Source organism: Lemur catta, chromosome 16 (assembly GCF_020740605.2).
Source record: "Lemur catta isolate mLemCat1 chromosome 16, mLemCat1.pri, whole genome shotgun sequence".
Classification (NCBI taxonomy): domain Eukaryota; kingdom Metazoa; phylum Chordata; class Mammalia; order Primates; family Lemuridae; genus Lemur; species Lemur catta.
The window spans coordinates 10244393-10256790 of record NC_059143.1 but is presented as its reverse complement, the minus strand read 5'-3'; the positions used below and the strand labels follow the sequence as shown (position 1 = coordinate 10256790).

The 12398-nt window shown below is 41.1% G+C and overlaps 1 protein-coding gene across 1 annotated transcript; it reads right to left on the bottom strand.

Moving 5' to 3' along the window:
• Nucleotides 1–7424: 7424 nt before the first annotated feature.
• Nucleotides 7425–10043, bottom strand: AKAIN1 (A-kinase anchor inhibitor 1). The gene is made up of 2 exons (XM_045527611.1): nucleotides 10019–10043; nucleotides 7425–7618 (listed from the first exon to the last, which is right to left on the bottom strand). Exons 1-2 carry the CDS (start codon nucleotides 10041–10043, stop codon nucleotides 7425–7427), a joined length of 219 nt encoding a protein of 72 aa, XP_045383567.1.
• Nucleotides 10044–12398: the final 2355 nt, after the last annotated feature.

Below are 12398 nucleotides of genomic sequence, written 5' to 3'. Positions count from 1 at the left end.
CCAGTGTCCTCCCAGAGGACTCTTGCTGAATCCTGGCACAACACGCGGGAGGCTGGGGAAACAAGGACTCTGAGGACAGAGTGAAATCTCCTGTAATCTCATGATGCTTAGGAAACAAAGTCCCTTTAAAAGGATGGGGCCTGCCTGAAACATATGATGCAATTGGAACTCTTATGTATTACTAAATACTACCACAATGGAAACCTCTTTGACGGAATCTAGTAATTTAAATAGATAATACACTATGACCCACAAATCCTACCCCTGAGTAGTCACTTAAGAGAAATGGCATGTACCTCCCCAAAGATATGTACAAGAATATTTACAGCAGCTTTATTTGTAATAGCCAAAATTAGTGGAGGGAACTCCTAATATTCAGTAGTAGAATATAAATAAGGAGTGGCATATTTATGCAATAGAATACAGAGCAAACAAAAAGGTCAAATTGCCACCATTTGCAGTAACATGAGGAAATCTCTCGGACAAAACATTGAGGAAAAATATCTCCCCAAAAGTGTACACTGCATGATTCTATTTATGTGAAGTTTGAAAAAAAAAAAAAAAGGCAAAACTAATCTGTGATTTTCTAGGTCAGAATATTGTTTAGTTTTGGAAAGGTAACAGCTGGCAGGGGCATAAGGAAACTTGCTGGGGTGGTAGAAATGTTTTATATTAACCTGGTGATGCTTACCTGATTATATGCGTAGATAAAAATTCATCAAACTGTACACTGAAGTAAACCCTCAAGAAAAAAATACCAAAAAACCCCCCATAGAACCACCTAATTTTAGAACTAGAAAGAAGCTTAGTGATCACCTTAGCCAACTTATGTTTTACAGATAAGGAAATGAAAGCTCGGAAAAATTAAGTTTGTTAATGTCATGCAGGTAATCTATTCGCTTGTTCAACAAGTCATGACTGGTGCTTGCTTTTTGCTAAGACTGTATTAAGACACAGGTTAATCAAGAAAGACATATTACCTGCTTTCATGAAGGCTATCATCTAGCTGTGGAAACAGATATTAAATAATCTAAAAATCAGAGATATAATTACATATTGTGATCCATTTATTGAAGGACTGTCACAGAGTGTTTTCATCAACTATACCTGGAGGTAGGACCCAGATCACCTGGCTCACAGAGTAGTGAGCTCTTGACTCCAACAACATTGCCTTTTTTGGGGAGCTCTCATGTATTACCATAAATTTCGAACTTTTGAAAAACTATACACGAGTTATAGATCTCCATGAATTTATTTTTCCTGATTTCAAAGGGCAACATTTAATTGTAAAGCATAAGCAAAACAATTAATAAATTTAAAGGGATGTTTCTTTGCCAAGACCTGCCAAAAATATTTGGTTTTAGCAGGGAAGGCACAGGCAAAATTATTGGACTTGAAGTTTGTTTCCTAGCTGTCCAATCTCAGTTCTTTAGATTTAGGAGTTGCAGGGCCTGGCAGCCGACCCTCTTCCCCTCTCTCAGTGGAGCAGCCTCCAGCGCCTGTTCGTGTGATGTTTATGTGGATCCAATGGTTATAAATCAGCCAACTTTGAAAACAGAACTGAGATAAATCAATCTCAAGGAACAAAGATATCTGTAATAAAATTAAAATACACAACATATCTGTTTCTTAACCAACTCAGAGCCTATTATTTTGCTGTTTGTTTTGAAGGATGCCAGCTACTGCTCAGCATCTCCTGGGGCAGGCTGCTCCAACTTCCCTGCAACAGGACACAAATCATTGGTAACCTCTGTTTTCTTTGACAGGAAGCACCATGACACCACTGTTTTAAGTTTAGTCCCTTTAGCAGTAGATCTGGAGACAAGGATTTTAGTGACAGTAGCTCATGTGGAAGCTCATCCTAAGGAGCACAGATGGGAAGGTGGGGAAACAAGAGAGAGAGAGAGAGAGAGAGAAAGGGCAAAGGCCCTGCACACCTGAGACTCCACCAGGTGGCAACCACTGGGGGACAGCGGAATGTGCCTCTGAGGTGGCCCACCTGAGGGGTGAGAGGCTGGGGTATTCACGCGCCATTTCCCATCCATCATTGCTGAAGGGCTCTCCTGGGGCCTGAGCTCCCTGGTACTTCTGGCTGGTCCCTCACGTAGGCTGAAAGCATAGCTACAGCTAGAACAGGCCCCCGGGCAAAAATGACAGCCATGTGTAGCCAGAAGCCATGTGTGAATAGGGAAATGGCACAGGCTGAGGCCTATGGATGGGCGGCAGCAGCTCTGGCCGCACACACAACTAACTCAGTGGCGCATTCATGCGGGACGGTGGAAGAGCGTCGATTCTTAGACACAGTGTCAGGCATGTGGTGACAGCACTGGTTAGTTGGCTAAGCAGAAAGCAGCTAAGGAGAGAATAATAACTTGCTTTAAAAATGGAAAAGCACTATAGGAATAAAGCGATTCTTTTCTTCTTTTATTACTTAGACCTGTGGCCTAAGTCTGAAGACCAAAGAACTTACTTTTCTCAGTGGGAAAATCGCTCTGGGTCTTCACCTGCAACACGAGTCCTCCTGGTCAGCTTCAGCGGGGGACTGAGGGAATATCGGGACATGCATGGCGTCAAGGGATCATTCCAACGGAAAAGGACACAGTAAAAATATGCAGACATTATACCCAATTTTTTTAATTTAATGAAAGAAAAAGAAACTGTGTGGAAACTAAAGTTTAAACTCGAAATAACTCTTTCGTTATGATTTTCTTTAAGATGTTGTTTTCTGATATATTCCCCTTAGGTCAAGAAGACAAATTATAAAATCTAATAAGGGATTAGCATCCTTGAATTTTATTAACTAGACCATTCAACTGGAGATCATATATATTCTCTCTTTTCTCTAAAAGATGAAGTCATTATCATGATGTCATTTTTCTTGCCCACCTCCTGATTTCTGTTAGTTACATTTTATACCATCAAGATATAACAATTTATGTACTTATTTTTAGCCAGTATTTTCACAATTATGTAATACCCACTTTATATTTAAGTGAACACGAAGCTCTTAACCAGTCCTTTTGCCGCAGCCTCTCCGTTTCTAAAGTCTCTAATTTAATTCATGTTTTAGTTGGCTGAAGTTCACGGTCAAGCGGATTTTTCACAAAGGGACCTTGAGTACTGGTAACTTTAAGTTTTTTTATGCTTGCCTTTATTCTTCAGTGACATCTTGGCTGGGAATAATATCCCAACCTCACACTTTCCTTTCTTCAGAGCTCCGTTATGGCTTTTTCTCCCTCATGTTGGGGTATTGAATGCTGCTATGAAGTCATCTGATGCCAGCCTGAAAATTCACCTTTGTAAATGACCTGCTCTTGGCCCAGAAGTTCAAGAATTTTTCTTTATCTAGAAGTATTGTTGTTGAGCATTTTGTATCTATTTTCCTAGAATATGATGTGGGGATACACACATATATACACACATACATGTTTGTGTGTGTGTGTATATGTGTGTATTTCCTTCCTTCCTTCCTTCCTCCCTTTTCCCTCCCTCCATCCCTTCCTTCCCTTTCATTTCTTTTTCATTCATGTAAGACAGGTTTGCCACTTTCCTCTGAGAGAAGTCCCTTCTCCTATCTCTTCCCAGTGGTCACTCACACTACACTGTAGCCAGAAGACAAAGGATAAAGTCACCCACTCTGCTTGTCTTTCCTCACACGTGGCTCAGGATTTTGTGCATTTACCAATATAGTTTCTGAAGAATGAGGAAAACATGACTGGACTTCTCATGCTCTATTTTGATCTCCTATTCTGTTCCCTCTGAATTTCTTCTTTCTGTCCTCAGCTACCACTTCTTGAGGTCAATGTCATTGAGCTTTTTCTATTGATGGATTTTTTTTCCTGACCCTTTACTATTTTTGTTAAATTTCTTATTCAGAAACGTATTCTTTGAAGAAGTTTTATTCTTCCATCTTCAAGTTGACATCCCTAGAATTTACACTCTTAAGCTCCCTAGATGACTCATACGCTCACCAAGTCTGAGATCAGTGATTCATGTATTCCTGTGCCCAGTAGTACTCACTTTTCTCCACATGGTTATATTTACCCTCCCTGAGCCTCAGGGTGACTTTACCCACAAAAAAATAATAAAACTTTCCCTGATTACACTTTATTTTGAGATTGTGGCAATGAGATAAATGAGGTAATGTGTACTAATATATTTCAAAAACTTTCTCACACTCAAGAACAATATTATTATTGTCATTTTCGCTTTCTCCTTACATGAACTGAAGAATTTGTTCAAGTATTTTTTTGCGTAAGTGATGAAGTCTCACTGTGCTGCCCAGGCTGGAAAGCAGTGGCACAATCACAGCACTGCAGCCTCAAACTTCTGGGCTCAAGTGATCCTCCCACTTCAGCCTCCCAAGTAACCAGGACCACAGTCATGTGCCACCGCACTGGGCTCAAGCTTTTAGTCTTTACATCTGTTTGGGTACTATAGTTACCTGTTTTTCAGAGATTTTTCTTCCCTATTGTATTTTACTAGACTAGTTCTTACAGTCAATAAATTAAAGGGCCCTCTTTTTTGTACTGTTTTTTCAAAGAAACTTTAAAACAGCCTTGAAAATGGCCAGTTACTCGTCTCTGAAGGGCATAAACTCAGTGATTATTTTTGAATGATAGGTTTATTTCTTTGGAACCTGAAATCTTACCGTAAGGGAAGATTAAGCAGCTAAAGAAGAAAAAAAGAAAAAAAGAAAAAAAAAAAAAAAAGAGATAAAGGAAGCCCAGGAAGCAGTTAGTCATTTTGTATCAATTTACCATACTGTTTGCACTGGATAGATGTTAATAGCAAAATAAAGGGACATAAAGAGATTTCTTTCTTTAGTTTCACCCCAAGGCAGGCAAAGCAAAAGATACACAGCTGAACACACAGAGATGGGAAGCCCATGTATTTAGTGAATCAGGAAAATAAAGGACATTAAATAAATGTTCCCAGTTGTTCCTGGAACTATTAATAAAAGCTGTGTGCCAGTTTATCATAATAACCAAGTGGAAACCCACCTTAACCCTATATCAAATGAAGTTCTATAGGCCCTTTGTAATACTCCATAACTTTATCTTTATACTTAGAAAGATATAAGTGAGAGTTCAACTGATGCATTTATTTTTATGACTGAGCTTTCTTAGCTCAATATGGCACCTACCTATTGAGTGCAGGGGTTACTTAACTTCCTTTTGTCCTTCCAAGAATTTAGAAATATCTATGTTCCTTGCTGTAGACTTTCCATCTCAGAAAGAGTATGACAGACACTTGATCTTACAGACCCACTTACCTTTCCTTCCTAAGATCAAAAGGCCACTTCTTAGCATATGTCCCTTCCCCTTCCAGCCTGACTACCCACCACCCCATGGCTTTCCTCAGACAGTCACATTGAAAGGGCCATTAAAGAAGCATTTCTCCTTGTCATGATATCTAGAGGTTTGCAAACAGCCTTGTGGTGCCATAGGAAGGTAAGAGCCACATACGAAATGAGCCAACCTGCAGGGTATAGAAAACTTTGCTTAACATGACAACATATTTCAAAGCTGGATATGTTTTATTTATAAATAACATTTAGATACAGAGGTTAATAAGATGTTCCAAAGATCCCCAGTTTATTAGCACAGACACACCAGAGAGGAAAGACAGTGTGTTTCTCTGTCTCTGCCGCATGACAGCAAAAACCAAGGCTGGTTACATCCAGATATCTGAGTAGACATAGTGCCAGGTCCCTCGCAAACTTACAAGCATTAGGTTTATTTTCTTATTTGTGGGTACTCTTGAATAATTTCCCTGCATACCTTCATTCTGTGCAATTCATACTGTGCAATTATATCACATCAGTTATAGGACTTAAACTCATTCTTCAGTTGGCATGAATTCTGCTAAAAAATATTTATACATAAACAATAGTTAAATTTTAAGCCCCTCTGCCTCCTCCCCACCCATTCTCCTTGTGAATGTATCCCACGTGTGCACTGCGGGAGGTAGTCTAACCAAGCTGATAAGAGATTTTTTCATTTATTGGCTATTATCCAAGTATCCATTCTGGAAACTGGAAACTATTGGAATTTTAGAAGTCTATCCTAACATCAGTCACACTTTATATGCTAGTACTTTGCTTTTTAAAAAATAATCAGATGTAGACACTGATAGTGTGAAACTAAAAAGGTTTTAACCAAGGTCAAACTCTTCCTCTGTCCCCACTAGCACCAACTCGCTAACTTTTGTGAAGCCCAGGAAATGGGACTCTAGAGACACCAGAAAGATGCGCATTTTCTGCACAGGAGTGAAGCAGGGAGTCATCCTATTGCTATAGAGATGGCTTGGTTTCTGCACGTACACACAGATGTCTGTAACTGCATTCACAACTGTCACTTTATTGTTCCCACTGTATTTTCATGCATCAGAGAGTTAAAAAAAAAATGCTTTTCCCACTTTAAGTGTTGTTCATTCCTAACCTGTATGGTTTTTATAATCTCAAAAAAATTCTAATTTATGAATGGGAAAAGCTAGTAAGGTACTAGTGAAAATGCATAGCCTGACGATAACACAGCATTTATAAGGCCCCAGAATTCCTTCAAGGATGCTGCTGCACCCCATAATCAGACCCAAGTGTACGAATCTCCAGGATGGGCAGCAGTTTAAGGAACCTGCAATTTTACTTGTTCTTCATGGGGCTGCGAAAGAATTGAGCCATTGGCAACTCCTGCATGTAGACTCACTTGTCTCATTTTATTTAATCTTGAGATGGGAAAAGAAATTCATAATATTACCAAAGTGTAGACACTAATTATCAAATAATTCAGAGAACTGTGACTAAAAGATTGAGTTCTTGAGAAGCCTAAACTCCTCCCTTTTTAAAAGTAATAGAGAAATATGCCTTGGCAAGATGCCCAGGAACACAGCCTTAGAATTTGCCTTTCCTTAGTTTGATCTTGGATCTGAACCCACTTCATAAAAGCCTTCAAGTCCCTATTTGGAGGTGACTAAGACTCCATTCCCTCATCTTCCAGCATGTCTTTTTAAAATATTATAAAGAACACAGTACTGTACTCAGTATTTCAGCAAAAGAAACAAAAACAAAAAACCTGCTGTTTAAATTCACAGAAAGAATGCACAAAAGGCAGAAGTAAATAAACAAGACTTAGAATTATTTTTTTTAAGAACTTTAAAAATAAACTGGGCTGCAAAACTGCTTTTGCAATGACAGTGTCATGTTTGGCCCCACTGTGCTTCAGAAGCACTGCGTAAATATGAACAGAATCATCTAATGCACTTTTCCAAAACAGTGCTTCTCAGCCGGGGGCTAGCGCGAATTCGTTCTACTGCTAGGTGCCGATGACACTTTGGTTTGCTTTATTGGCAACATTTTGGCGACGCGTCCTATGCTAAGAGGAAGGCTGGAAACCAAGCATATGACAAGAGCCAAATCCACCGTGTTACTTCTTTTCATGTTTCTTAGTTAACTCCCCCACGCCCAGCTGGAAGCTGCCCCGGTTGTCGCCGGTTCTCTCTTCCCTGCGCCGACTCTCCCGGGAGACTTGCCGCACGGCTCGCAGGATGGCGTGCTGCACAATCTGTTTGCTGGCATTCTGCAGTTTCACCTCCTCGGGCTCATTGCCAGGTTTCTCACCTAGCCAAAAATATGAGAGGGGAAGAAGAGAAATTAATTTCAGGGAGTGCGACACGGAGGGGTAGGGGAGAAAGATGGGAGGGAAGAGAAGGGTGAGGCTGTAAGAACATGCTAGATTGGCCCGGTTAACGATGAGAAGCCCAGTAGACACACACCGGTGTCCTGCACATCCACTGGGGACTGGTCCCAGGACACCCCGTGGATACCAAAATCCACAGATGCTCAAATCTCCGATATAAAATGCTTTAGTATTTGCATGTAACCTACACATATCCTCCTGTATACATTGCATACATTTACATGCTATGTAAATCATTATTGTTTCTAAAATTTGTATTATTTTTTACTGTTGTATTGTTATTTCTTATTAAGTTTTTCCCCAATATGTTTGATCCATGGTTGGTTGAATCCTCGGATGTGGAAGGGCAGATATGGAAAGCATGGAAAGCCAACTGTAATCGCTGTCTCCCCTTCTTTCTTTCTAACAGAATCTCCATGTTGTTTGCCCTGGTAACCTGCCCAACTGCACATGCTCACCCCCCAGACTCCTGGGCTGCTGGTGGTGGCGTGAGACAGTCCTGGCCAATGAGACTGCTGAGAAAGTTTTCAGAAAGGGACAGACTCCTGCCCTTCCGCACCTCCCCCTTCTCCCTGTGTGGCATGCAGGCATACGCCTTTAGCTGCTGCTGCATCTTACAGTGAGCCACGAGATGAAAGCCAACATGCTGGGCATGGTTGGGGAGAAAGAAAAAGCCCAGTTTTGAAGGCAACACTGAGCACTTGCACCACTCCTGGACCATGTACTTTTGGGCTTTTATGTATGCAATGAAAATAATTCCTCTTTATTTAGTCTATCATTAGTCAGATATAATGTTACTTGCAGCCAAATACATGCCTAGCATATATTAATATAACCCCACTGGGGCTGGAGAAGAACAGATGATCACAGAATCCATATCGAGCTCAACTCTGATCCTCTCATGGCATCACAACCAGTGAAGCCATTCATCAGAGCTGCCCCCTGTGATCTAGAACAGGGGTTGGGAAATTTCCTATAAAGGACCAGATAATAGATATTCTAGGCTTGTGGGCCACATGAGCTCTGGAACAACTACTGAACTCTGCTGTTGTAGCATGAAATCAGCCATAGATGAATGTGCATAGCTTTGTTCCAATAATTATTTATAAAAAACAGGCTGAAGGCTAGATTTGGCCTGTGGGCCAGTTTGCCAACCCCTGATCTTGACTGGTAGGAATTTTCTAATTAGAAGGCAAGGCAGTCTACCCAACACTTATACTTCCCTTTCTTCCTTAGTTAAAAACAAAATCTTAATTTTATTTGAGTAGCTATGTAATTAGGTACAGCTAAGTTCTGACCAATGAGGTGGAAGCAGAAGTTCATTTAGTGAAAATTCTGGAAAAAGTACTTAAAAGGGAAGGCCAGATAAAGGCCTTTTGCCCTCTCCTCATCCGCATGCCTGCAGCTCTGACCTGGTGGCTGTCATTCCGGGGCTCTCTCTAGCCCTGAGGGAACCTTCAGAATAGAAACCATCTTCAGGGATATTGGAAGAAAAAGTTGGTAGGAACCTGGGATCCCAATGACCAAGAAGCCGTCATGTCAGTTCTCAGCTATCCACCTCCAGACCCCTTTCATGTTAGAAAATATAATATATCTTGTTTAAGGCAACTGCTATTTTGGGTTTTCTTTTATTATGCAGAAAACTTACTATGAACTCATGCATGATAGAGTGACATGCTAACATTTGACGAAAGTGCAATCTTGAAAACGTTGAGTTCCACCTGCTTATATTAATATTTATAATGATAAACAGAACAGGCATCATTCCTTATTCAAAATCTTCTTTTACATATTTTCTCTATTCAAATATGCTGCTACCATGAAAATGTACTTAAAATTGGAGGGGAGGGGTTCGCCAGGGTTGATTCATTAACAACAGAATTTATACCTCTATGAGAAAAACATCACATATGAGAATATTGAGTCATTCTGGAAGACCAGACAGCTCTTATCCCTTTAGACATATAAGTGCCATTTATTTAGCATTTTTATCCAGCCACTGAGGGATTTATAATCTAGTGAGCAAAGCAAGATAAATCTATTCAGAACAAAGAACAATATTTTTTAAAGCAGTATAAAATGAACGATCTACATCAAACCAAGCAGAGAAAGAGTCCAGAGGCATGACATGAGGCAGACTGAAACTTTAAAGTGGCAGAGAAGAATACTTTGACTGTTCTCTGTAGCAGATCAGTGAACAGTAATGAACAGTAATACTAAGAGACACTAGAGCAGAGCTGTTAAGAATATGTGCTCTGAAGCACTTCAGAGCTTTCAAGTCCTTTCTGCCACTTACAGCCATGCAACCTTGGGCAAGATACCTTGCCTCTCCAAGCCTGTTTGCATGCGCATAGGATGGGCAAGTGGTACCTATTCAGGAAGGTTGCTAGAGAATTAAGTGACATAACATGTAGGCAGCACTCAGTGTGTCTCCTGACACATAGTAAGGGCTTCACAATTGTCCATCATTGTGTGTTAGTTGGGGAATAGAGTAAGCTGCTGTAACAGAGAAGCTCAAAATTAGGACAGCTCACACAGGCTGAGATATTTATCACTCTCTCATGTATTAATAACAGTCCAGAGGTACAGCAGGGTGAAGGTGGCTCAGCTCCACAGGTTATCTGAGGACTCTGCTTCCTTCCCACTTACTACTCTGCCGCTTCCTGCAATATGACTCTCATCTGCACAAGTGACCAAGTAATGCTGGATAACCAATATCCCACCCAGGGCTAAAAGAGAGCAAAAGAGAAAAGGAAGGGCAAACCATTTCCTTTTAAAGAATTGTCATAGAAGTTGCAAACATTACTCTGCTCCCATTCTTTTGGTGGAAACTTAGTCACAGGACCACACCTCACTATGAGGAAGGCTAGGAAATAGAGTCGTAAGCTGGGCAGTCATATATACGCCCTACTGAAACTCAGGGAGATTCTAATGCTAAAAAAAAAGAAGCAGTTAAAGATTTTTTTAAATTACTGTCATGCAAGGGCCAAGGCTACACTGAAGAGGGAGAATATAGTACATACTGTCAGTGGCTCGAATCTGAAACTCAGGGATCTCTGTCTACTATCGCTGTACCGCGTAAGTGTGTGGGTTCCTGCTCGCTCCTAGAAGGAGTGTCTTAGCCAGACTAGATGTGTGTTACCTCTAAAATGTCCCTGTTTTTCTGTCTTTGGATGGAGGAAGGAAGAATCTAGGGATAAGAGTAAGCTGATTCTTTGATTCTTGAATAATAGAGAAAAAAGAAAATTTACTCTAAATTTAGCTGCAGTCTAATATCTGAGCTAAATTGTCACATCCTCATCCATCCATTATGAAGATAAATTGATTAAAAAGTCAAAGACAGAATGTGCCGGGCTGTCTGGAGGGCACTGTGGTGACTAGCAAGGGTGGTTTAACCAACCTCCCTTGTGAGTTTAACCCTCATTGTCCTCATTATCACTGTGCTCTGGGTCATCCTGCAGCGGAGGACAAGGGACGATGAGTGCAGCAACATGGAGCAGATAAACAGTGGAAAGAAAATGAGGGAAAAGCCACCCAGAGCACTTAACAGACAATAAAACCAAAACAAGAAGTTATACAAACCACAGATACATGCTTATGTTAGACTGTTTGTCATGCAAGTTTTCCTGTGACCTTACTATTAGGGTGGAGGGCAAGATATAGGGATGCAAATGTCACATCCAAGTGCCATGGCACTATTTAGCTAAGCCCTACATTACAATCCAGAAATCAGAAAAATTCAGGATAGCTCCAGGTATTGCATTACCTAGGTTATTCTCTGCCACGCAAGGGCCCCAACTCTCCCATTTCTTCTGGAGTCTCCCCGACTTAGTGCCATTTACTTACTCTTGTTTCTGCTTTTCCTGACATGTAGTGCTTCAGGGCTCATACACTGCCTTCTCTCTGAGGGCGTTCCAGCCAAGGTCCTGGGACATACCATCAGCTGAAATTCCTGAGAGAATGCCCCATAGACTCAGCATACCACCATTGTCCCGATAAAGCAGCACTTTTATGTCAGGTCACTTCCTAGGCCAGCCATGGCTTCAACACCTGTGGCTTATTCTGACCCAATCAGCAGTGGCTGGGCAGGTCAGATCAAGAGGTGAGAACACAGCTGCTTAGGAGGAAGGAACCCCCCAACCTCTTGCCTTGGGCAGAGCAGGCATTCACATGTGTGTCTCTGTCCAGGGTCATACCTACTGGAGCTGCTATGGCATTCATTTGAAAAGACAAGGTATTTGAGAAAATCCTGGTGGAGACTCTAGATGTGCACTACAGCCAACAGAAGGCAGAAGACAGACCCAGCCATGGAAATCCTCAGAGGCACACAATTGACTTATATGTGTCTAATTTACTTCAAGGAATCACGTTGTAGGTGGCCTACTGCCTAGTTTTAAATGATGCAAGAGTCTTCCAGACTAATTAGCATTTATAACATCAATTTTGTATTTCACAAAAGATGAAGAATTGATTTAATTAGCTTTAAACTCTTAAACACCCAATATAAATACACTGAAGTCAAGAATGTGATGTAACTAAATTTGTCTTCAATGTCTTTCCACCTTGAATCATTACTCGCCTTCCCCCACCTCCAGGCATCCATATGGTTCTGCTTCTTGGTGGACCACCAGCCCACCCTACAGGGCCTAGCCTTCCACAGACCACAGTGAGCTCTCCAGCTCCCACTCCCACCCCCAGGAA